The sequence below is a fragment of the Falco cherrug genome, chromosome Z (assembly GCF_023634085.1).
Source record: "Falco cherrug isolate bFalChe1 chromosome Z, bFalChe1.pri, whole genome shotgun sequence".
Classification (NCBI taxonomy): domain Eukaryota; kingdom Metazoa; phylum Chordata; class Aves; order Falconiformes; family Falconidae; genus Falco; species Falco cherrug.
In genome coordinates, this window is record NC_073720.1 from 62,251,139 (window position 1) to 62,278,535 (window position 27,397).

The window sequence follows — 27,397 nt, forward strand, 5'->3', positions numbered from 1 at the left end:
GCCTGCTACTGACTAGAAGCTTTGGGGTTTGTTCTTAAATGCGGGTGGGGATAGGAGGATTAAATATGCTGGCAACAAAAGCAGTTTTAATAAACCATGGGTTTATCACTAGGTGGAAATAACATCATTGTTCCGTGTGATGCTGGACAAGGCAGAAATGCAACCTTTTATGCTCTGGAAAGAATTGGCATAGTGGGCTTTCATGATGTGAGGCGATGGAGTATTTTTCAGTGAGCAGTAAAGCGTATTGCACAACACCTGTGAAAGATAAATTATTTTAAATCAGTAAGCCTGGAAAACTTGCCCTAAACTGAAATGGCTAGGAGGGCAGTCCCTGGCCCACTGGTACTTCTTTTCAGTAAGTTCTTAAACAAAGCACTTTACTGGTATTTTGCCAGTGTTGAAAAAGGACAAGCCGAAGGATATTTACATATAAACTGTTTAACCTGAAGATGAGCTTCAAACAAAATAATGGAAAATCTGTTACAGGATTCAGTCAACAGAGAAATTGAGTTAATGTAGATTGGCATGGTTCAAAATAAGGATGGCCAAAAAACCCCCTCACTCTTCTTGTGAGTGTATTGATACAGGTAACTATGAAAATGATCTGTTTAAGGCTCAAGTTAGTAAGTGGAGCTGGCTTACCTTAGAACAGCTGTGCTGGATTTTTTGCCCCTGTCTGTCAGCCTTGCCCCTCTTTTGGAAATAGCTGTGTAACAGCTGCTGGACTGTTGTGGTTAATGGCCAGCATAGTAAATTAAACCAACACCTATTTCAGATTACCTTGCTAGTCAGGCAGTAATCTGCAGTGGTTTTAGACAGCTGCCGCTTGAGCAGCTGAGACCTCCTTTCTTCCCTGGGTGGGGACCATGTGGAGATGGGTAAGGCAGACAGCTGGGGGCAGGCACTGGTACAGTCCTCCCAGCACAACTACTAACTGCTTCCAAGTCAGAACCCCGAGGCCCAGTGCTGCCAAAAAATCTGTTTTAAAATGTATTTAAGGGAAACTAATTGGAAAAATCTCATGACGTTATGGTTTGTTGAGGGTTTTTTTTGGTGAAGTCAGTGTGTTAGGCCCTTGAAACAGTTGTCCATTAGTCACATGGGGATGAATGACAGAATAGTAGAGAATCGTAAGGACAAGTTACTAGGCTCAGCACTGAAGAGTTGAGTAAAATTTGTGGATGTAGAAAGAAATCAGAGTGGATGCCCCTTCTAGCATTACTGAATTACAATCTAGAGTCATGAACTTTAGATACAGTGGTTACAAGTTGTTATATTAAGAAGATAAACTGTTGTTTGAAAAATCTTCAATTACAGAGCACAGGAGCACATCTCTTTACTGGTGGTGATAGTAGGATGCTGAATTCTTTTTGCGTATTAGAGTTGAACATCTCATTTACTACTCAACAAAGTTCATAATCCAAAATCAGTTACGTGAACAGGAGCCTTGGTTGACATCAGTGGTTTTTTGGATTGGGCCTTATTGAAGAAAGTAGTTTTGCTTTTTTTTTCACTGATTCTGATGTCTAAAGTAGCCTTAAAACTTACTTGCTAACAAAAAAACCCCCAAACCAAACCCAAAAATCACCCTCAGGCAGTTACTGGTGAGTGACAGAATAATTATTCTGTTGAAGATTTCTAAAATTGAAACAAATAGGTTGTATTTATCCAAAAATGTTGCCTACATTTACATACTGGCAGTGTGAGATCTCAGTCTCTACTATTAGAAAAATTCGTGGTAGAGTATTATGTCTTAGATTATTCTTAGCCTCTTTTGTGAAAAGACTTAATTGTTTTACAAAATTTGATTTATAAAGATAGGGTTCTCTGTTAACAATGATAGTTTTTATGGATGAAAAAAATAGTAATGGAAGTCTGAAATATTTTCATAAGGAGATTTAATTAATATATCACAAATTGTTGGGGTTCTTAACTAGGCATGTTGAATATATCTATTTGTTGGTTCCAAAGAAAAAGGATATGATCAATAAAAATTGCAAATTTTCAGAGAATATTGCATTTTTTTTCCTATCTCTTGGGATTTGAGATTAATAAGAGTGCATCTGAATTCCTGATTTCCAAGCAGTTGTTAACTGGTATAGTTTCCTTAATGTAGAAAAATGCATATCTAAATCTTAGCAGTATGTTTGGGTACTGTTAGGCTTCTCATTAATTTTGATTTTAGTGTGTAGAAGAGTTATATCTAGCTTGAAATTATTCTTTGATGTGTATATTCATGCAAAGTGCTGATTCATTAAAGCATGAAATTACTTGTCATAATTTCACCTTACTTTGATAGGAGATGTAGAAGAAACCTCTTAATGATGAGAAATGTGGGTCAGGGAAGTAGGAGACCTAGATTTTTGGTCTTCTTACAATGAGGGAATTAAGTTTCAAAGTTTCTGTATTCAAAGAGGGTTATTTCTTGGAGTAAATCTAGAGAAAGAGCTGTCTCCACTCTTCCCTTTAACTGTGTTTCTTCATCGTTCAGAGTGCAAAAGGGAATTTGACTGAAGCATAATAGTGAACTTTGCAAAGGTGGGCTGTGTTGCATGCATCGCGCGTTTTCTCTTGGTCTGGGTAGAATATGAAACGGGCATTGGAGGCCAGAGTTCTTCCTTTTCCGTTCCCCTTCTCTCCCCTGCATTGTAGCAGTTTTCTAGGGCAAGGGGGAGAAGGCAATTACTGATTCAGCTGATTCTGGGTCCAGTAATCTTGAGTGTGTGTGTGTGTGTGTGTGCGTGCAGTGGTACAGCTTCAGGCTAGTGGGCCATGTGTAAATTATTTCTTGCTTTCCTTTGGATTAGTCACTTGTCTTCTGAATGCTGTGATATGTGGCTGTGAACCCTGTCTGGCCAAGAGGGTCCAGAGTTTGACTTTTCCCCCAAGGCAAGTGTTTTGATCACTGAGAAGTGTATTGCAGGAAGTGCGTGCAGCAATACAGTCAATTTTTGTTAATGCCACCAATTCTGTGTTTAAGAAATTTTAAGTAATTTTTTTGTACTGATAGTTTGGAGCATAAATCCAAGGGTTGGTTTTGGGACCTGAACTCTGATCTTATGTGTCTAGTTTGAGGCTATGGGTAAAAAACTGTTTCCAGAAGAGAAGCAGATTTGAATTTTTAGGGTGTTATCTCAGTATACATGGAACAGTGTAAAGGAGCCTTGTGATTGTGCAAACTAAGCGCCTGAGAGGTGTTGCAGTGCTTAGCGTAAGAAAGGCTAAGGTGCTTTGTGGTCATGTGTTACCTATGTCCATTTCCCCTATTTTAAAGTTAAGTAATGGTGTCTTCTGTGAAATGCTTTGGCATATCCTTATTTCAGCAGAAAAAAATACCAATATCTTGAAAATACAAAAATAAGTACAGTTTTATGTTGACATTTAGGAATATAGAATTGATTTGGTTTCTGATCTGCTAAGTCCAGTTCCTTCCTGTGCAGTGATTTAGGCAAGGATGTTGCTAAATTGACAACTTCTAATGGACATTGCCAGGCTGCATTGATAAATAACCAATTTATACCCATTGGTTCTGTGTCAGCGTTATGTTTTAACATAAATATTTTTTTTCTGCGTTGAGTGTTTCCCCCTCCCTAATAATGAAGTATAGCTGTGTTGTTCCAGCCTTTGTTGTGCCAAGACAGTAAAGGCTTGCTTGTCAAGTCTCTTCTCATGTGAGAGACCCTCTAGTCCCCGATCACTTAATGACTTTCTCTGCACCCACTTAAATTAAATTTGCTTTTCTTACCCGTGTCTCTGTAAAATCACTTGATAACTCCAGGGACTGTGTTTGCTTTCTTTGTGCCAGTCCTGTGTTGGCAGTGCGCAGGTGCCCTGCAGGCTGGCTGCCAAGAGGCTAGCGTTGCTTCTCCCCACTGCTTCCAGGTGATGAGATTCCTGCATAAGTGACCTTACCTTGTTATGTTATTTAATTCTGCCCTGTTTCTCCTGCTTCATTTCTCAGTTCATCAGATTACTAGCGTATTACGTGTAGTCCTCTGACCTTGTGAACCCTCTTGAATTTATGGGAGTAAGTTTTGATGCAACTCCTTGTGCCAAGGTCGGTAATGAAACATGTAAAAATACCTGTTGCAGACTGGTTTTGGGGGAACTTGCTAGTAACCTGCCTCCAGCCCAACAATTTGGCTTTCAGCACTGCCCAGCATTGCATTGTCTTTGAACTGCTCCTTACCCATGTACAGTTTTTCTGCTCATGTCTGTTATAACTGTGACTGGTTGTACACACGGCACAGTATTGAATGCCTTGGTGTGGTTAAAGTAGGTGAGATCCATTATTTCTAAAAAGTAGTTAACTATTCTCAAATACATGGTAGTCCTTCCTTTACAGGCAGGAAGAAAGAGAAGTATCTCGGAGGGCCAGGGAGATAGGTATACATCTGCATGCCATGCCCCCAAGAAGTCCCAGATGCCTCAGCCAGTGCAGGGGCAGGCATCACTGGAAGCAGATGCCTAGGTGGCATGTCACTGTTGTGAAAATGACTGCCTTCAGTCCAGCTTTCAGTGTGGATGTACTGTGACTGCAAAGACACTTTGCCCAGACCTTGCCATCCTCCTGAAAGATACCACGTATGCACCCTCCAGGAGGTTCTCTTTAAAATTCTTGCCTTATCCTGAGGTGCTGATGTGAATGTTCTGTAGCAGACGGCAGCTGCCAGGCATTGCTGTGATTCCTGCTGGCGCAGGCGCCTCAGGAGCCAGCAGAGCTGCAGTCGGGCAGCGTGGTTCCTGCCACATGCCAAACTGGAGGAGTGGGTTTCTTTTTGCGGTAGTGTCACTTATTGCTCATTTGGGCATCTATTTAACAAAAAAATAAGGTGTTTTGGATTGCCTGGCTTGTGGTAATCAACTAACTTTTTTTTTTTTTACTGAAAACCCACAAAGTTTGACATTTGAATAAATCAGGAAATGAATCCTAGTCATAGGCAGAAAGATTGCTGTCTCTTAGTGGTGATGTCCCGCTTCTGTGTTATGAAAATAAAATACACAAAGGAGGCTTAGGAACTTAGATCAGGAGTGGGAGAAGACAAACCAAACCGCCCCTTCAGAAACTCACTCCTTACTCATTTAACATAAGCACATTTAAGCTTATTTTGCATTTAAAATTTCAGAGCTATGCAGTTCCTGGTTTTCTGCTGTAGCTTCTCCCCGTGTTCCGTTTTCTTCATTTTCTTCGTTGTGTGTATATATCTTGTTCATGTGGATAATTGTTCTAAATTCCAGATCTGTAAGTAAAAATTCCTTAGCGTGGACAGGAAAAGGAAAAACTTGGTATTTTATCATTACTTGTCCTTTCACACTAATAATGAATTAAAATAATGGGAGAAAAAAGTATGCTAGCTGGAATCAAAATGCATGTCAAATACATAGTACACAACAACTTCTGTAAATCAGGTAAATACATGTGTGATGTACTTGATTCAAGACCAACATATTCAATCAACATTACAATACAGTACTAATTTATGACAACTAATGTGAAAATGTTTCCATTTCTATCTGTGTTTCCTTGGGCTTGTGCAGAATTGTCCATGCAGTGTAGATTCTGAACAGAACAGTGAACTACAGCTGTTGGTTTTGTTAATAAGAATGGAAATTGATGCTTACTTAATAAAAACATACATGAAATGGAACAGAAGCAGTCTGCCTGAAATTATTTTTTTGTTAATTGTTGTTACAACTCTCCTTGACAGCTCTCCACCTTTTACATGAAACAGCCTGATGGTAAAAGCACAGAATTCACAGAACAGAGTAGGTGTTTCAGACTGCCTTCATTTCTCTAAAAATGAGGTCTTCAGAAAAGCATGACCAGATTTTGAAAAATAAAGTTGTTAGGGTTTTTTTTCTTCAGCCTATTAGTAGTGTCATGGAAATTACAGTTCCCTAAGTGGCAGGCTTCTTTCTTCTCCCATCTTGGAAGATGACAGGTGCTTAGGGCATGAGGACTTGCTTCTTGAAAAGGAAATAAACAAGTCATATCAAATGCTCTATAGATTGTGTTATTGTTTCTGTCTTCATTTAGAAAGATTGAACAGTTTTCAAAATCTGTATTGGGAAACAAAAACCTTTTTTAATCACTTTACCTGTTTTTTAGTAGGCTGGGTAATTCAATTAAGGTTGTCTGGAAGAGGGAAGTTGATTTCGTGGGGAGTTACACGAGCAGTAAAGTCAAAGGCTTAGCGAGAGGATACACAGAAAATGCTAAATAAGAGCTTTTAATTGTTTCATATTTTCCAAAGTACTGCAGCAACAATGAAAAGGCATGTTGTCCCATAAGCTTTTAAATTTTTTCCCCTTTGAGTTATAGGCCATATACTTAGGAAATTCCTGTAACGAGGTTGGAAGGGTAACTTGTACGTAGATGAAGTGCTAGGCTTCCTTTTATTCTCTTGAATGGTGGTGAATAAGGAACTTATTCACAGCTTTAACTGTGAAGAGCTTCAAACACGATTAGCCATATTTTGGTTAACCTATGTTGTTAGATCAACAACTTTAATGGTTTTTTGTTTGGAAAGTGGGAAACAATTTTAATTTATAATTTAAATTGGAGTATTTGTTTCTTTCTTCTTTGTAATGACTGAATAATTGTGATGGTGTCCTAGGTCTGTGTTACCGTATTACCCAAAATAGTAGTGGGTATCTTGGTATCAAGAATAGCCTTCTATCTTTTTGTTCTGCTGTGCAATGTGATCAGTTCTTGTGTTGGAATTTTGTAAGTGTATTTGTTTTAATCTTTATGGCTTGGAGGGTATTTTTACAAAAGTTTCAATTACTACTACATTTGATGCTTTTTTCTGGTAAAATTCCTCAGTATTCACTGTTTGCCTTTCATACAACATATCCTTTAGTGTATGCTATGCCTAGGAATTTTGAACATCTGTGACTATCTTTCATTTCATAAAATAAGTAGGCAGTCAGCATCTTTTACATATGGTTGATGGCGCTTGTTGTCTATCAAAAATGATTAAATGTGGTTATTATCTGTGTAGTTTCTCTGTGTTAGAATTGAAACGCAAATATTAAAGATGTTTTTGTATGATGCTGTTTTCTTTCATGTATTCTGCCTTCCCCTCATACCTAATGCAGTTGTTAATGAACTTCTTTCATTTATTTAATCATGTGTATCCAATGGAAGCCCTCTGAAAAAAGTCTTTGAACTAGCATTAGTGCTAGGTATTAATAGTTTGGTTTAATGGATTTAAATTGAATGTTTAGAAAGTTGAATGGTAAATGGGAGGGAGTTTGTTCTATGGTTAGATAACTTTGTGGGTTTTTTTTCTAAAATGTGTAAATCTAATATTTTCTCTTACTTTTTTAAGGGCTGAGGGTAGCCCAGGATGGCTGCAGCTTCATATGATCAGTTGTTAAAGCAAGTTGAGGCATTAAAGATGGAGAACTCCAATCTTCGGCAAGAACTAGAGGATAACTCAAATCACCTAACAAAACTGGAAACTGAGGCGTCTAATATGAAGGTATTGCAAGCTCTGTGTCTTTGCGCATCAGCATTTCTGTTACTGCCTTTTGCATTGTAGGCTGGTAGTTGCTCTACATGTTTTGTGTGCTTTTAGAGTCCTACAGAAGTCCTTTTCCAGTCTGGGTAAAGAAAACTACCAAAGCTGCTTAGTGAAGAATTATTTTTTTAAAATTTGAAAACAAAAAAAGTTTTGAAATATATCTAGAAACAGCTTCCAGTTTTCACAGCTTCCTCTCTGGTGTGTCAGGGTAGGCACTACAATTCTAGCACAGCTGTACTTACCAGGAGGAAGTCCAGTCTGCTGGCATAGTTTAACAAAGCAAGTATTGTTCAGCTCTTGAAAACATGGGAGACACTGGAGATTTTTAGTGTGTTAAGGTAAGTTTAAAAATTTTGGGGGTTACTGCAATTAAACATCCGAGAAATAAAAGCTCATCTTAAAATAAGACCACAAGTTCTCCAGCCTCTCCCAAAGCCTAGATTCACGCTTAGTAATTTCCATGAGATCTGTCCATCTGGTGTCTGTTGGCTAGGTGCAGGACTCCAGAGCCACCTATCCAAGAGGAATACTAGGCTCAGCTGGAATTTAGATGGATTTTGACCAGTAGGAAGATACATACACAGCTGCATCCATGTGATCCATGACACTAAACGAGGCGGAATTTCACAAGTGTTATAGCTGCATTAATGTAGTGCTCTTCCTAACCTGACAAATCCTGCTGCCTTTTGCTAACAGCCAGCAAAACCAGGCTGCTTTTGGTACCTCAGTTAATACGGCTCAGAATTGGTTGGTATCTCTGCATATACCCCTGTACAGGGCAGGCATGTTCTAAATATTAAACAACATTTGTATGTCCATCTCCTCGCTTCCTCATCTTCATATCATGGACTTACTGTTCCTTTATAACTGATCTTTATTTTTTTAATACGGTAATTTGATGAAGGTGGCAATTAAAAATACTTTGAACTTAACTTTCTTTTCCTCCAGCATGTAAATTGTGACCTGTATATTTACTGTAAGAAAATTTTCTTGTGTTCTGAAGCACTGCCCCTAGTTACAACACTTGAAAGAAGCACAATTTTTTCAGATATTTATGATACTTGCACCGCACTCTAAAATGAAAACTGTTCTCCTGCCTGAATTGAAATGAAATTATAGTCCTTTACACCAACTACTCAAAACAGTGGTTGGCATTAGCAGCTGTGGGGAAAAATCAGTGTTTGCTCAGTTATGTATCTGAAAGCTAGTTCTGTCATTTATAGTGTTTTTCTTAATGTTATAACAAAATTGTAACTCCCCTGTCATTGCAGTCAAAAGTAAGAGAGGGAAGAACAGGAGAGTGATCTTCCTCATTGTTTGAAAAAGGAAGAGCGAAAATGTCTTTTTTTCCCCCCCTTTGTCCTCATACAGTTTGTGGGGGTTTTTTTAAGCTTTTGTGCAGATAATTAAATTTCCACTGACCTAGAGACAGACCAGCTGTATAAGCTGGTCTCTAGGGCATTAATTTGTGATGTGGAACAGCTTTCTGTCCTTACTTCAAGCCTGGCAGACCAACAAATGGAAAGTGGCTCTATCACACTCCACAGAGGAGTGCTTATGAACACATGCAGAGTAGATGTTGCATTTTTTTCTCTCCCAAAATGCCATTCTAGATCTAAGGAGTTCATGCTAGAAAACCTCCAACTCAAGTATCAAACTGGATATATTTATTTTCATTGTAGGGGATAGATGGGGAGGAGGTTGTTCAGATTAATTTGATACATAAAATCTTTTTTTCCATGTTCTCTCCATAAATCCTAATCAGCTGTAGTCCTAAGGAGTGCTTGCTTCTGCACCTGAACCAAGAAACAGTTTCTTTTCTGCCTTTGTTTCAGATGTGTTTGAAAAGGGTTGAAAGCTTTGACTTGACTCTTAACCTGAAGGATGGTATGGGAATGGTACTGATTTGGAGTCTGTGAGTGAAGCTTGATGGGGATCACTGCAGGATTCTCTTTAGTCAGAGATAATTTTAGTTTTGCAAGCTTTTGGAGAAAGTATGTGGTGGGTTTTTTCCATTGACAGAAACTGCATGATTTGGATGGTTCCAGTGCCATAATTAGGGATAATTACAAGAAAAGTAATAAGAACTAGAACAGTGGAGGTTGAAAGCCCACTACCATATATACACAGTTAAAACTGCAAATATTTTGGAAAAAATGATCCTTTGGGAGCACATAAGTGTGACAGAGCCTTAGCAGCCCCTCCTACCAAGTAAAATCCCACATGTTAGTGGGGGAAGGGGAGTGGCAGTGGGGAAAACAAGGTGTGGTTCTGTGGCAAACATAACTGTTACTTGCACCATGGGTTTTGATCTGTGGGCTGATGCAGAAGCATCTCCCAGTAATTTTTTTGACTGTTTGCTTGTGTCTTCTCTTTTGCCTTACATTCTTTAATCAGTTGTGAAAGGCAGTATTTTAGAAGGGGATTTTTAAAGACAGTATTGTATCATTAAAGAAATTGATTTTGGCAGTAGTAGTGTTAAAATGTTGTGTACGTGTGCCTCGTCTTTTATAATCGTTCCATTTCAGAAATGTAAGGTAATCGTACTGGAATTAAAAGCTTAACATGGGCTCATCTTGCACATGTATTTATCATAAACTACTACTGACCTATATAAGAGCAGTGTCTGAGTGCTTTGTGTTTAAAGTGAAATTGCATATTTAAGAGTGAAAACTCTCCATTTGCTGACCAGAAAACAACATGATAGGTAAACAAAGATAAATGGGATAATGGGGGTGCCAAAATGATTAGTAAAACAAAGTCCACTTTATTTTTTAATTTGTGTTGTCCTAGGGATTAACTGTTCAAACAAAAGAAATCCCTCATGGCTAACTTGGGAAATTCAGTTGTTACTGTTGGCTTACTGTCAGATGAAATACACAAGTTCAGTATGATAAAATTTTCTCTCTAAAATCAAAAAATATGCTGTTTGGTCAATGAAATAATGATGTTGGCCCATGAAGAAAAATGATTTCAGTATCTAGATGTAGAATGTAACAGTAACTGTATCAAACACACACTATGGGCAAATTTAGAAAAAGTAAACATGGCTTTATTAAATTAAAAACTGGTAAAATTCATGAAGAGACAAAAAGCAATCCAACATCAGCTATACTGCATTGTGCATGTGAATTTAGGAAGCTTTGTCAGACTCTCCTGCCTGGTTCTTGTAAAAGACAAGTATTTTTCTGTTAAGGATGGCTTTTTTTGTTGTTGTCATAGCTAACTCATATCGGCATTTTTCCCCATATAAAATTTTGGGGGAAATAGGTATATGTAACTTAACTTCAAGTCCTCATGTAGCGAAAGAATAATGTCATGCTTGATATCCACACTTGTTCTCTTGAGTTTTTTGGATTTTACAGTGAGTAATGGGTGTTACCTTGTGTGAGAAAGCCATCTTTATATGTGATCCTCTGTGGGCAGAACATTCTCTTTCATCTTTATTTGGACAAAATGTTCTCTCTTTCATCTTTATATAGTATACTTAAAATTACTTTCTATGTATGATTTTCTGGGTTATTTAATATCCTCTGTATTTTGTCCACATGTATCAATAGTAAAATAGGAAGACTCAGAGGAACTTAAGTTTCTTAAATTATTCTGAGTTTTTGTAACCAGCTAAATATACACTGTCAAGAAACAAGGCAATGGTTAAACTCTTGTTCTCAGAAAATCATGAGCTGCTTAATTCATGGAGATGTTTACATTTTTTTTGTTTTGTGGAGGGTGGGGTTTGGGCATATTATATAAAAACCTCATATAAAGGTTTTAGTTTTAATAATCTTCTGTGGGTGTATTTGGTGGTTGGTTGGTTTGTTACAAGGAATTCAGGTTTAAAAGAGGGTCCTGGAGAGCTAGTTACTGTTGTGTCTGGTGCAAGTCCAAAGGGTGGTATATTTTGACATAGATGGTGTTTGGGTTTCTTCAACAAATTAGACAACAGGGTAATAAATAAATCTTGTGATGGTTTTATGTTGGATTGGAATGGATTTTGACTAAAAAAAGCAAGTACTAAGATATTTTGAGGATTTTGATTTTTAATATGTTTGTAATTTAATGTGGTTGCAAATGAAATGTTAAACCTGTAGAATATAATATCCCAGATATATTACAGTGTCGTGCACACTTCATGAGGTTGGTTATTACTCAAGTTAGCAGAATAAAAGGTAAAAAGTGTACTAAAGAAGATGCCATAGTGCCTGGTTTTTATCTTGTTTGTCATGCTGGATTTGTGAGAATATGAGAAAGCTTTTATCTTAATTGAATGGAGTGTGATTTTATAATTAAATATGATTAAGTTGCATTTTATCTGCAAATATAACTTCCCATAGTATCTTTTTATGGCTATTGAAAGGGATGAATATACAAATCTTTATGAGGAATAGCAGACTGAAAAGCAAGTTTGCAAACTTAACAGTTACTTGGTTGTTTCATTAGTAAGAGGAAATCTGAAAAATATACTGCTTCCAGCTTGGAGTTTGTTGGGATGTGTATAAAAGTAGAAGATCGGATGTTCCAGGAACTAACTGGCATGCAATGTTTTGATGCTTTGTTACACTTTTTGGGCATGAACTCTTGTCAGCCTTGTATGGCAGTAGCATTTTGTGATCTATAAGCCATAAGAGCAAAACAAAAAAAAAAAACCCCATACATAGTAAATAGTGCTGATCCTTTACATCATACCAATGGCTGAATCACATCAGGTTTTTTAGAAGTTTACATGTGTGGCAATGTAAGATTTCAGTTACTGTCAGTACCCTTTATCCTCCTTGCCTAAATTTTAAAGGTTTGCTTTAAAATGGCTGCTGAGGGATTCTGTCTTTTGGAATGTATGACTATTCTTATCAGATGTCTACTTGATTAGGTAAGCAGGTGATCCAAGTTTTCTTTTAACTCACCAAACCCCATTTTATGGTCATATAATCTGCTTAGCCACCATTTCTTGATATTTTACCTTGAAAACCTATCTCATTCTGATCAGCTGCCTCTGATCATCAGTGTTTAATGATCCCGTTGTAAAGCACGGAAGGTGCTGGGAGGTATTTTTGTAACTGGCACAAGAATTTTTAGTTCAGTGTATCACAGTAAGCCATGTGCTTGCAAATTGGAATTTGAAGCCTATGTTGGCAGAGACCTCTGATACATACAGCTTAACAACTTTGTTGTGCTATATACGTATGTAGTATGTATCTATCTGTATATAAGGTTCCTCGAGAAGGTGGTAGATAAATACATTTAATGGATACCCGTGCTTGCAATCCCATCTCCAGAAATCTAACAACAGGTTTTGTTCTAAGGTACCAGAAGTTACACATTTTGCTGGGAATACTTACTGTGTCAAATAACAGGACTTCCCCATCTCTTTCCAAAGGAAGAGTGTTTTTAGCTTTATCTTGCCTTTCCCATTTTTCCTTTCACCTTCGGAGAAAAGGTTTTTAGTTGGCATCACACACAATGAAATGTTTCACCAAGTCATAATGAAAAAAATAATGAAAAATTATATTGTCTCGTCAAAACAAAATATTCCATACAGAGAAGAGAAATGCTTGTGTTAAAATAGATAGATTTGATCTGGAATTACTATTACTGAATAGGCTACACATAGTAAGCAAACTGCAGTATAACTTGAAGTTTATATTTGGATCTTGAATTTAGTATGATAGGCATTTCTTTGTGCATCCTGTCACACATTAAAGTATTAGCATCATTTCCAGAACTGGAAATGTCACTGGAAACCTGGTTTCAGAATTATCTGAGTTATCTGGTGTGTTATTATTTTTGCTAGGAAGTCAAGTCATATATAACATAGTGGATTGTAGTTGCTTCATGAACCAAATCCAATGTTTTGGTATCTCCACAGTAATTGCTCATATGGAGCTTAGGGATTCCCCTGCTATGCAAAGAACATCTTAGTGATGCTATCTCAAATTTAAGAGTCAACAATAAAACTTCTAGAACAAAGGGAAGAAAACAGATACAGTGAAATGTCGGTCACCCAAGTGTTCGAAAGCAACTTGAGTATGACATTGCTGACCTGTCAACTGTAAGGTATAACCTGTGCCACCCTTTCCTCTTCAGCAGTTGGGAAGACTGGGGTATGACCCCTTTTGCTTTAAAGAAAGGGCAAGCTACAGCCTAAGAGGAGGAATCATTTACTGGAGTGATTGTGAGATCTGGATACTTTTAGAACTGTAGTCATGTGAATTATTTCCCTTCTGTCAAAAGTCCTCATCAGTTTGTCAGCTGGTAATTTCTTATTTCTTGTTTATTCATGGACCCTGAAGTTCGTCTATGGTAGGTTCCCTCCTGGCAACAATTCAGCAAGTATGACTTCTTTGTCAAAGCTTCTCTTCTGCATAATCCACACTATCAACCTTGCTGCTGAAGAGAGGTCTTCCGTTAGTTAGATATGCCCTAGGCCCTGAAATTCTTCACCAGTGTGTTTCCACTTGGTTTCTTGGGTATCTTCCTTTCCCTTACGTGTCATCTGTGAAATGTAATGATACGTTGTCAAACTATAGAACTCAAATTGAAGTTCAGTAATCTTTTTTTTTCTCTTCCACCAGACAGACATCTGCACTGCTTACCAAATTTGTGTGTACGTATGTAATTTTCCTGCAAGATGTTTTTCATGTTTATGTCCTTTGTGATTGTCAGACAAAGATAAAGATCTTTATTCCGTGCTTAAAATGGCCTCATCATGCAAGTTATGAAGGTGGCAGACATGATGCCACTTTTTAAGAAGGAAGTTTAGGGAAAACTGCTGATCTACAGACCTGTAAGCTTGAGTTTAACGGCCATGTCAGAAACCACAATAAAGAACAGACTACAAGTAAGCAAGGAGTTAACATTTCTTTCTTAGAGAGAACGGTGGCTGTTCACAGCTGTGAGTTCTCTGAAGGAATCATTGAGTAGGAGGTAAGCAATATAGACACTGATAAGTCTGCCTGGATTTCTAAAATGAGGTTAGTAATGTCCCTCATCAACACAGATAATGTTCTGGAGAACCTAAGTTGATTCAGGAAGGTTCTTCGATTACTATCCAACTTAAAGGTAGAAAATAAAAAGCAGAAGGAATAGTTAGGGGCGTGGGTTTTTATTTTACCACTAGCGTCTTAGTGAGATTTCTGCTGTGACCTGTGTTTTTCTCAACATATTCCTAAGTTAACTGGAAAGAGAAAGAGAAAGTCAATCTGATGTTGGGAATTACTGGGCATACATAGGGAGATGAAAAAAGCTGTAATTATCAGGATGGACACAGGTTGCATGCAGAAGCTGAGTAATATATCCTGTTCTGATGAACCTCCTCGGGAAGCATGTAGTAGAATTAGTGTAGGTGAAGAAAAAAAAAACAGTGATATGAGAAGCTTCCTTCAGTGGCATGATTGGTTAGAATGGGACTTTTCAGTTGGAAAGGGCAGAGACAGAGAGGGACGGGGTTGGCAGAAGATTGTTGAGCTCTAAAAGATCAGTAAAAAGCATGAGAAAAATAAACAGGGAGTGATTAGTTTCCCTCAGTAACAAATCTAATGGACGTCAAATAACATTATCCGATTAGAAAATGGAAAACAAAACAAGGCTCTTTTCTCATCATAAGTCTTTCCCATGGGAGCATTTGGATGCCAGAGGAATTGATCAGGAGGTGGTACCATGGGAGACATGGTTTCAGGAAGTCTGCATGTCAAGGCCACCTGGAAGCTTGGGAGAGGGCATGCAAGAGAAATGAACAGTAGATTTTCTTTTGTCCAGGTATCCTCACTGGGTTTCTGCTGTTGAAGTTGTGTTGGTGTGGATAGGTGTTTAATCTGCCTCAGTGTGAGAAATAGTGTTTGCTCTTGATTCTGTTGGGTTTTTCCCCCAGCTGGGTTATGCTCCCTTAAGAAGGAGGAAGAGGACATGGAGGAATTGCCCTCCCTTCTCAACGCTTAAAAGCTCTGGAAGGGAGAGGGGCCTTTTGAGGGCAAGGGGAACACAGAGCGGACATGGACTTGGAGATGGGTGAAGGAGGGAAGGTGACCGCAGCAGCCTGGGAGCCCATGGCTGAAGAAGAAATCCAAAGAGCCCATGGCAGAGTAGGAAATGGAGACCTCTGCCCAGCCGGTGATGGAGCCCTTTCTTGGACCTGGTAGCACTCTGCAGTTCATATCTGCCCTGCAAGGGTACAGTAGGCAGTGGTGGAGTTGTACTGAGACTCAAGAGTAACAACTGAAGTGTCTCCAAGTATCTTTTTTTTTTTCAGTGGCATGGTTAATACTTTTTAAAGGTTAGCTAATTATCCTGGTTGGTCGGTTTCCTTTTTGGTTTGTTCAAAAGCTTTTCAGCTGTCTTTGAGAGCTCAGCAGAGAGTGTTGATGTGGTGGATCTGCTTAGACCTCCTCAAAGTTCTGGCCACCTGAAAAGCAGCATGGTCCCCAGTGTTTTAGCTTTATTGTTTCTGGAGAACACTTTAGCAAATAATTTCAGGAAAGCATTTTTGATGAAAATTTGTACCTATGTCAGTTGGGACTAAAATGTGTGGTAGTTTGACTTCAAAAGTTCTTTGGGAGGTAACACTAGAATAACTTTGTCACATTAAGAAGTGATAGGTTTTGGTGGTGGGTTTTTGTTTTAGGAAACTGGAGTTGTTAGATACTCTCTAAAGGTCTGGAGAATTTGAGTAATTGAAGTTGTCGACACAATCCCATAGTTTACTCTACAATTTATGAGGCAGTTGCAAACCATCATGATCATCCTCTGATGTGAATACCATACTGCTATGTGGCTGTGGGCACATAACTTTTTTTACTGTATCCTTCAGTTCTGGCATTTGGGTTTTTTTGCATTATCCTCGTTCTACCTGTGCATACTTGGATTACAGCTTTTTGGAGAAGAATCTGCTTACCTGGGTACAGATGGTAGTGAAAGAAAATTATTTTGCTTGGTACTACTATTAACAGCGGAATATAAACTTTCCCTCCTTGGCCTGTGTGTCACCAACTGATGAGAACCTTCTAGTGTGCTCTTCGTTTGCTCATTGCCATGCAAGTAGTGTACATCTGAAAGTGGTGCCAATGTTGAATTTGCCCTTGTCCTGGCATTGTTTCCATGCATCTTCCAGCCAACTCTAATGAGTCCACTTCATTTTGTCTGACTGATTTTTCAGCATTCTGGCTGATGTGGCCAAAGTTAAGGGTTTTCTTTTATACTTTGTACTCCTGGCTCTGAGGAGTTATTTGTATGGTACTGTGTGCTCTGCTGACTTAACAGAGCTCGTTTTTCTTTTCTAAACTTCCATTATTTTAAAGGTTGTTTTGATACATGCTCTGTCTGGCACACAGTAGGGGCTTTGTCTTGATTCCTTTGGTAGCTCACGGAATTTTGTTGTGGCCCAGCTTTAGGGGAGCTTTAAGCAGGAACATAAATTACAGCAGACAATAAAGGGAAATGTAGTAGGAATTAGAAGTGTTTTGAAGAACAGCTCAAGGTGCAGTAGCAAATGAGTGAGGAGTTTGGGTGATAAGTTTCCTGCTGTTGAGAAGGAAGCTGTGGGAGGGAATCAATGAATCAAAAGCATAAATTAAAAGAAATTTCTGTGCAATTCTTGTTTATATTAGTTTTCAATGGTGGGGATATTGCAGTGTAACTTAATCCCCTGTTCTTTGCTTATAGCACTAACAAATCTTGTGATTGAAATAAACTACAAAAAAGTAGTAATTACACACTAGAGTTTATTTTTACTCTTTTTTTTTTGGTGTTTATTTTTCCAACTAAAGAGGAGAAAAACTTAATGCATTTTATTGGAGTTTGCACATTGAAACATTAAGAAAGTGCCAGCTTAAAGTTAGACAACGCCACCCTGATTTTGTCAGCTAGTTTGTATACCCTATACAGTTTTACTTATCCTACAAGAAAACATTCCAAAGTTAGCATGCCTAATGCTCACAGTAAGGATGGACATACATTCCTGTATAAATGAGTGCTATTTTCTAATTTACCGTTGCAAATGAAGTCTGTAAAGACAGATTATCATACATACAATGATCTGTAGAGTGTCGGCTATTTCTCTTGAAGGTTATTTATTGACAGAAATGCAATCTGAAGGGAAAAAAAAGAACTTTTTCCAGAAAATATATTTTATTTAAAATATTATTTTATGATACTAAACCTAAACTAAAACTGCATTTTCTTCTGTCAGCTGGATTTCTTAACCAAACCATGTCTCCTTGAATGAGCTGTGGTCTTAGTATGAGTGAATTGCATACATCATGAAAATTCCACAACTGCAGTCGCTGTCAGAAACACTGTCTGCAGGCAGCTGAGCTAGTAGGAGAGAATTCAATGAGAATTGAGATATAGATCTCACATAGCACTGTCCTGGACAGAGTGCTCAAAATCCAATTACACTCAATACAACCTGCCAAAATATTTTGATTCAATAATAATGTGTATTTTGCTTTCAGTATAACCGAATTATGTGTTGTGTTCTGAAATAACATACATTTATGCTTACTTTTTTGTGCACCATAATGAATCAGCTAGCTGTAGAAATTTTACATTGTACCTATTTAATAAAGGAGAACTTTGAAAATAAGAATAGTAGCATAGGATCTGACATTTTGAAAGTCTCTTCCAAATAGTTGGCTGTATGGGCATTTGCACAGCAGGTATGCATATACATACCCCTGCTCTCAGTGAAAGCCTAATTTAGCTTTATATTCATCCCATTCTGCGAAACAGGTGTGATGGAAACAGAATCTGGTGACACCTTGTTTTGTTCTTTGAGTAGCCATACTAGCTTTCTATTTTTTCCCGAAGTCTTCATATTCACTTTATTTATCTGCCTGTATGAACAGTCTTACTGTACATGATAGTAGCTAGCTAGTCTAGTTAGAGAGTGAAGTGAGCTGTGTGTAGTCTTACAAAGGCTGTTCATCTAGAGAATTAATTCTTCAGGGGCAAGTTGGCAGAGTACTAGCTACTATCTTTTTGCTGCCTAGTAGTCTTTCATTGACATTGGCAGTGCCTATTTTGAGGTTAAATTTGTAAAGATTTTAGTTTCTACTCATGAGTATATTATTTTCCAATATTTTTCAACAAATGCGTTGTTTGGTGAACAAGTAGGAAGAAAAGGCATTGGTTTGTCAGTAACATTCCTTGCCTGTATAAATATTTCTGGAATACATGCTAAATTCTGAGTCTCTGGAACTTGTGCTGTGTGAATTCATCCAGTATTTTCTTTCCAGTATATGCTTGGTTTCCATTAAATTTCAATACATCCCTTTCCAATGTGTAAGTGCCTGAACTTCAGAAATCTCTCACGGGGAAATGGTGATCATGGTTAGCATGATTATTTTTTTTTAAGAATTTAGGTGGAATTGAGCTGGTGATACGTACAGTTACTGCCATTACTTCAGACAGCATTCCTTCTGAGCATAAAATCAGATAATGTTAGTTGATCTGGAAGAGGGCTTGCACTAAGGACTTATTACTGACTTTAGTATGTGGTTACAGCAGACGACACAGCTCCTGAGCATGGGGTGACAATTGAAATTTTTTTTATTTATTTATTTATTTATTTATTTATTTATTTTAGAAAATTACATTGAAATTGAAATGAAAATGAACAACATCATTTCACATAACAAATGCTTTCCTCTTAATACAAGGTTAAAAGTGGAGCTGCTCCACTGTTTCACCTCGGTCAGCAGTGCTGTCATTACTGTTACCATTTGGACCTGGTTATAGGGTTCAGCAACCAGAGTGATTGCTTGGCACTTCAGGTCATTAGAAGGGCACCCACCAAGCTTGTTTAAGTAGCAGTGTAATTTGCCAAAATTTGTAGGAGAAAGAGTCTCTTCCATGGCGCTTACGTTGCCCCTGTGACCATTGTACCATGTGTGATAGTGTTAAGGCCCTGTCAAGTTACGAAGGGTCATGTAAGACCTTGAACTTAAGTTTATGATATCTATAAATGCACAGAAAATGGTATTCTGAATGTCTGTTCTCCTGCATTGTTTTGACATTTAATGTTTTTGTTGAATTTAAGTGATGGGTGTGCTCTTAGTGTATGTTAACATTTTTCTGCCCTTTTGAACAAATAATAAGTGAAACAGCATCCAACACTGGGTTGAACTTCAATCTAAACTGAAAGTGATTTTTGCAATTCAAGCTTTCAGTATATTGGGTTAAAAAAATGAGTGCAAATGCTGTCAGAAATATTCTCATTTTAAAATACTGCTGATTTGGTTAGAAATAAGTTATCAGCCATTCAGCATGCAGTATTCCCATCCTGTATGGTGCTAAGATAGATGTTCAGTTACTGTCTGAAATGGTAAACACTTTCTATATTGGTGCAGTTAAACCTGTTTTTATACTCAAATGTTGTAAATATATTGATAATCAAGGTAGTCATAACCTAGAACACCTGAGTTACAGGGTAACTCAGTTTGGGGTTTGTTAACAACACTGAAAGAAACACACAGTGAAGTCTATGTGTGTGTGTATATATATGTAGATGACGGGAATGTCTCTTCAAAGGCCCAATTATAGTTATTAGATATAAAGGAGAAACAGGTATGAGCAGTGTCTTACTAAAAATTGTTTGATAGTACAGCTTTTGTTGGAAATCTCTTTAAACAGTTGTGCTTATTTTTTAAAAATCCAGTAAATTTCAAAACGTTTTGTTGGCTTTCTATGTCAGTTGATACTGGCCTGTGAGTATACCTGGCATACTACTACAAGCAACTTCATCTAGATTTGATGACGATTTTCACACATTTGGGCATTCACTGAATACAAAAAACTTGTAGAAAAGTGAATTCAAGTAATGAAGCTTGTTCTGTTTAAAAGGTGAGGAGGAGGGAAGCAAGTAAGGTTTACAGAAGAGCAAATGTACATGATTTGTCTGAATTGTCATCAGTGCTCCTTTACCTGCCAGAGGAGAGGTGTGTATCTAAACCAGTGTGGTGGGCTGACCCTAGCTGGATGTCAGGTGCCCACCAAAGCTGCTCCATCACCCCCTTCATCAGCTGGACAGACGGGAGAAAATATAACAAAAAGCTCATGGATTGAGATGAGGACAGGGAGATCACTTGGCAATTACTGTCGTGAGCAAAACTGACTCAACTTACCAATCAAATCAGAGTAGGATAATGAGAAATAAAACCAAATCTTAAAACACCTTGCTCAACTTTATTCCCAAATTCTCACCCTCCTCCCTCTGAGCAGCACAGGGGGATGGGCAGTGGGGGCTGTGGGCAGTTCATCACACGCTGTCTCTGCTGCTGCTTCCCTCTCACACTATTCCCCTGCTCCAGCGTGGGGTCCCTCCCACGGGAGACAGTTCTCCACAGACTTCTCTGATGTGGGTCCTTCCCACATGCAATTCTTCACAAACTGTTCCAGTGTGGGTCCCTTCCGTGGGGTGCAGTCCCTCAGGAGCAGACTGTGCTAGTGTGGGTCCCCTGTGGGGTCACAGCCTCCTTGGGGCATCCCACTGCCCCACCGTGTGCCTCCACGTGCTGCAGGTGGGTACCTGCCCCACGGTGTGCCTCCATGGGCTGAGGGGCACAGCCTGCCCCACCGTGGGCTTCACCATGGGCTGGGGGGAATCTCTGCTGCAGCCCCTGGAGCCCCCCCTGCCCCTCCTGCGGCGCTGGCCTGGGGGGCTGCAGGGCTGTTCCGCCCACAGAGTCTCACTCCTCTCTCCCACCTGCAGTTTTGTTGCACTGATTCTTTTCCCCCTTAAAGATGCTATCCCAGAGGCACCACCATTGTTAACTGATGGGCTCAGCCTTGGCCAGCGGCAGGTCCGTCTTGGAGCCGTCTGGTGTTGGCTCCATTGGACATGGGGGAAGATTTAGCAGCTTGTCACAGAAGCCACCCTTGTAGCCCCCTGCTACTAAAACCTTGCCATGCAAACCAAATACAACTGGAATATCTTTTTTAATGTCTCCTCTGGAGATACTCAAAACCTGCAGGGGCATGATTCTGTGCAAGCTGCTTTAGATGACCCTCCTTTAGCACGGGGTTGGACTGGATGATCTCCAGAGGTCCCTTCCAACCCTGACCATTCTGTCATTCTGTGAGATACCATCTTTTTGAAGTATTTCTAAGTATAAATATTAGTATTTATACTTACATTTATCAAAAAATGCATATACTTTTAAATCTGAACTAACCAGGATTTGAAGTCTGGTATTTTTAGTATTGTTTCTCTGTGATTCTTTATTAGGAGCTTGAGTAAATTCACTGCCCTTAAGCAGTTTTATTTACAATCCTTAGCACTTAGCTGGGTGCGTGTACTGATAGTTAAGGTGCTTTTCTTCTCGGTAGTTTTCCAGTTACTTGCTGATGGGTCTGATCTGTTTTATTTAATTATCCATAAAGTAGTTGTAAGGTCAGCACTATATGGAGTCCAAACAACAACATAAAAATCACATTGTTTCTGTACTTCACAGTCCAGAGGCTGTGAAGACAGAAATCTTTTTAAATGATGATGAGTCATAGGGACAGCTCCATTTCCAGAAGCATTCTTTTGTACTTCTACAGAAGGAAAAGATAAACTAGGTTATGTTTAAGTGACCATTAAAAGTAATTTAACTTACATTCTTTAAAAGAACAGAAAAAAACTTCTGCAGCCTTATAGATACTTACGTTTATTTTTTTAGAAAGTCACTACTGAGTACTGCTATAAACCACTAGTAATATATTTATTAAAACTTGCATAACTAAACAGAATAGTAAATTAACTTTTGTTAAATTGATTCAGGTTTATTTGTGGAGAAGATTTTACCCTGTTTAGCAGACATTACCAAATATAAAATGAAATTATTGTGGAAAAGTACTCCTTTAAAGCACTGTAATAATCCTAGGAGGGGAAATGGGAGAACTGTATGTAAACGGCATTAGTGTTGAGTCCTGCAGTTATAAGTAAATAAATTAAAATATGTCCTATCACAGCAATAGATAACTTGCTGTTTTTTCCTCCACATGGATTGTTGCAGAATAATTCTCTGTTCCTTTATTCAAGTAAAATTGTAAATACACTGATTTGTCATTTTAGCACACTGCCTCGTTTTCCCACAGTACCTGGCCCAAAGGCTGCATCTCCCTCTCTAGCCTTTGTCTGCTTTGTCAGCTTGGATTTCAGTGTGCTGTGATTGAGGTTGAAATTGATGTCATAGCCTAATGGCATTGTTACTTAAGCAATGGTACTGTAGAAATGTAGGACAGTATAGAAAAGAATGCTTTACCTACTAACTTAAAAAAATGCATGTGCTCTTGGAAAAAAGGGAATAATTTAAAAACTAAAAGCTACAACCTAAATTAATTAATTGTAGCACAGCACATTCAGAAGAGTGATCCAGTATACTAATGTTTAACTGTTGCAGGTATTAAGAAAAAGCAATCCCTAGCTGCCTGGACACCTCAGTTATGTAATTTGGTAGCACAGGAAAGGTGATATTTCTGCTTAGCTGTTCATACTGGCTTTTGGAGCAGGAAGACTCATTATGTAGGAAAGTATCCTGAACATACGATTTATGAAATAGCAGAACTGCCACGCGGGCAATGAGAAAGAGGCTTCTGAGAAGAGAATTGGAGGAGGGCTTGGATGTTGGGTGTGGTTGGGTTTTTTCCCTGCACCAAGGTGCTTTTCCCAGAGGAAGGGGATTAATTAGTTATTTTTAAATTTATCTGAGTTGACAGGTCTTGCAGAAACCTGCAAAACTCCCAAGACCGCTCCACATACCCACATTGCCCTTTTAGGCTTTTAACCTAAGACTGTTGTCTGCAAATGTGATCTGCCTGTAAGTCAGATAATGTAGGAGTCCTTCTTTGAAAAACGCCAGATTACCTGTTTGTCTGATTCTGCTGACAAGGCAGATGCTATGTCTAGAGATGGCTGGGCCATATAGCTAATGAAGATGCCTTTGAATGTACTGAAAAGCACAGGTGCAGTGGAGATGTCTTTCCAAGAGTAACAATTCTGTCACACCAGACTTGATCCTGAAGGCTATGCCAGCATTAACAGGTGGTGCAGTAAGAGTTGATCTGTACATGAATTATGCGGAGGACCTAGCGTGCATAATATGGATGTTACAGGGGATTTTGGTTTTGGGCTAGATGCAGTCTGTGTCCCATGGGGTGGATGCCCGTTAGGAGTCTTGAATGTAACTGGTGGCTTGGGTTTTGATCAGAAAATAATTTGGTTCATGTTTAGAGATCACCCTATGATGTGAACAAAAGTACACATCTGGTAGGGCAGATGGGGGTTTGACATCAGACTGTTCCAATCTAAAATGCAAATGTGGGCACACACCTTGACTCCATCAGTCAGGCAGCATGCAAACTGGGAAACTGGGCCTCAACTCCACCTGCAGAATCATTTCCACAAAACAGTCTAAACATAATTAGTGTGTCTGAACTCCAGAATTATTCTTTCTAGAGTACCAGCATCTAATTACATGATGTGTGGCTGCAGTGACTGTGATGCTACTGGTTGCTCTGGGTTGAGTGCTTGGAGATTATGTCCCCAGAACCCTGTGCTGTTCTTTACTCAAAATCCTTTTGTGGTACAGGGAACAACACTTTGCATGTAGAGAAGCTCAGTAGCGTGCTATTTAAAGAATGTCTTAATGTGGATGCCATGTAGGGTAACAAAGCTGGTGAAGGGTCTGGAGCCCAAGTCTTGTGAGGAGCAGCTGAGGGACCTGGGTGGTTCAGTCTGGAGAAAAGGAGCCTGAGGGGAGACCTTATTGCTCCCTATAAGTGCTTGAAAGAAGGTTGTAGGCTGGTGGTGGTAGGTCCACCTGCCACCATCTCCCAGATAAGAAGTAACGAGAGGGAACAGCTCAAGTTGCACGAGGGGAGGTTTAGACTGGATATTGGGGGAAAATTCTTTACCGAGAGGGTTGTGAAGGATGGGAATAGGCTGCTCAGGGAGGTGATGGAATCACCACCCCAGAAGTGTTTAAAAAATACATAGATGCAGTGCTTGGGGACATGGTTTGGTGATGGACATAGCAGTCCTGGATTAACAGTTGGACTTGATGACCTCAAAGGTCTTTTCCAACCAAAATGATTCTGTGATGTTGTTTCCTTTGAAAAGAGCAAAATGCGTTTAAAAGGTACTTTCTGTACAAGTTGCAAGAACCATTAAAGTTGACAGTAGGGTATGCTAGGCTCTTAAAAGAGCAAAACAGTGATGTCGAGGTAATTTGAAATTATCTAAAATTCATTACTTTTCAGGTCTGAACAGGAGTACAATTCTGGGTGTAAAATCTAAGTCTGTGTATGAAAAGCATGGAGTACCTTTCATTATCCGGAATTGTTTTCGTTTCCTGACTACTGCTGCTTCTAAAAATAGTTGCTGTGCCACAGCAGGAAAAAATGATATTTTAAATTCCAGTAAGGGCTTTTTGCCTTGTGGCCAGTCTTTTCAATTTATTTTTGCTATTGATGTATCTGCCTTTATGATGTAGAAAAGGCATTCACTAACTTGCATTTAATTTTCTACCTGAATTTAGGCCACTGAGCATCAGGGACCTGGCGACTTACATGCCTCTTTTAGTGTAGTAGTTATTGTTTACTATGAATTTTTTTTGTGCATCACATACATGTTCCTTCAGCTGTATAATTTTACCATACATAGTTCCAATACCACATAGCAATATTCTTAGCTTTGAAGCTCCAGCTGTATGGAAGAGTCCTAAATCATTCTTGTAGACATGGTCATGGTGATAGTAGTAATAAGCCAAATAATAGGACACCGTGAAGGAATCTTAAGTCTTTTCCTCATAGGTGTGGTGGTAGTAGCAGTACTAGCAATAAGAATAATGTGATTCTCCTTGCTGTTTTACAGCGGTGTTGAGGCCTCATAGAAAATAAAACCTGGGGTTTACTTCTGCTGTGGTTTTGAGGTTTAAAAAGTGTGGTATTCAAGATACTTTTGTAACTTTTACTATGTATCCAAATTTTGTTTTTGCATGACTAATTTTAGGTACACAGATGGAGAAATGTAACTGATTTCTCTGGGCTTCCATTTCTCCATCTGTAAATTCAAGATAAATGGTATTGACTTTGAGAAGAAATTTTAAATAAGCCAATAGTTTGGACTACAGAGAGGATGAGTTATTCTGGATATACTTTACATTGTGACAGTGCTTGGGGAAATACTGTAGAATGTATTTGATGGCAATTAAAGTTATGACACTTGATCACTGCTCCCATGAAATCTAATTTACATCAGTCTCTTAGTAGCTGTTACATAAATGTGCATTTGAGGCCAGGATAAGATTTATGTACCTTGTGATTTTATTATTGTAAGTATTCCTTAACTAAGCTTCATTTCTTACAGGAGGTGCTGAAACAGCTACAAGGAAGTATTGAAGATGAGGCAATGGGGTCTTCTGGACAAATTGACTTACTGGAACGACTTAAAGGTAAATCTAGAATTATGTTTTGAGGAGGGTTCATTTGTTTCTGAGTCGTTTTTAATTTGGCATAAAATTTTCTAACTCGGCTTCATCTTCTTTCCAATGCTGACTTTGATGGTTAGGCTTAGTCTCTGTGCCTGTTATTTTTGCTAAGCGCTTCAAGACACATTCGCAAAAACAAAGAAGTACCTATGCTGCTTTTATACTTTTGCTGCTGTCACCCTAAGGCTTGATATGAATTGCTTTTGGTATAAGATGCATTTCATTCAGTAAAAATACATTTAAGTTAATGATGGATTAGTTCCACCAATTTTCTAAACTTGTTTACATGCCTTGCCCTCTCCATGTCATATTACTGGAATTGTATCTGTCATTCTGTACTTCGATGCCCCCTCCCCTAAAGGATGTGCTGGAATGTGCATCATCCCATTATATGGGATGTGCAAAGCAAGCCCAGATCCCTGTAGAACATGGATTATCCCTACTGCTGAACCAGAAATATCATAGGGGATGTCTTATGTTCAGAGGGCCTTGTGGTGAATAGAGTTGTTTTCATTTGTGTGACAATGAAGCATCTGTAGGATCTCTTGAGAAAGAAGGTATTATGAAGTGGGCCACAAGAACAACTTAGAGGACATTTATGCAAAACTGCCCATTTCCTAAGTCCTCTGGGAAAGAGGCAGGCAGGCTCATGTGGGGATACTGTTCCAACTGTCAAGATGGCAGTTTGGCCATCTGCTCAGCTGACTAGTATTCTTGAAGTATGTGATTAAGACTGGGTTTGTTCACACTGTGTTCTTCTGTGGATTTCCATGCAAAATGTTTCCACCAGAAAGTCACAGATTTGTTCAGGAAATAAGAAATTAAGATAGAAGTTATCTTTTAAATTTGTGCCGCTGAACTTCCAACTCTGAAAATGTTTGCTCTTTATTACCCAGAACTGAACTTGGAAAGTACCAACTTCCCTGGGGTGAAGTTAAGGCCAAAGATGTCTGTGCGTTCATATGGGAGCCGGGAAGGGTCTGTGTCAAGCCGTTCAGGAGAGTGTAGTCCTGTTCCTATGGGATCATTTCCAAGAAGAGGATTTATGAATGGAAGCAGAGAAAGCACTGGTTATTTAGAAGAGCTAGAAAAAGAGAGGTAAATTACTTTGTTTATTCATCCAGCATGGATTGACTTCTAACTTTAACATGAAGGTTTACTGATGGACATAGTATTTAGCTGTCATGTATATGATTCTGATCAATGGTATATTTATCTTGACAAGTAAGGAAAACAGGAATCTATATTTAGACGCACACAATAAAAAATGAAGTATCTTAAACACATCATATTGTTTCTACTGCTTCTTCACATGTGTTTCATTGTTACTCATTGGCTGAAGGTTACCTTATTTTGGTTGGGAGATTGTCAGCATCTGAAAATATTTAGAGAGAAGAGGTGGAG

At 38.7% G+C, this 27,397-nt stretch overlaps 1 protein-coding gene across 2 annotated transcripts in view; it reads left to right on the forward strand.

Annotated features, from left to right (window-relative positions):
* The window catches only part of APC (APC regulator of WNT signaling pathway), a 102,931-nt gene that overhangs the window by 27,769 nt on the left and 47,765 nt on the right, over positions 1-27,397 (forward strand). For both annotated transcript variants that reach the window (XM_055698400.1, XM_055698401.1), the window contains exons 2-4: positions 7,338-7,490; positions 25,873-25,957; positions 26,890-27,091. In XM_055698400.1, coding sequence (XP_055554375.1) covers positions 7,356-7,490; positions 25,873-25,957; positions 26,890-27,091 — 422 coding nt within the window. In that variant the 5' untranslated portion in view covers positions 7,338-7,355. The remainder of the gene's footprint in view (positions 1-7,337; positions 7,491-25,872; positions 25,958-26,889; positions 27,092-27,397) is intronic.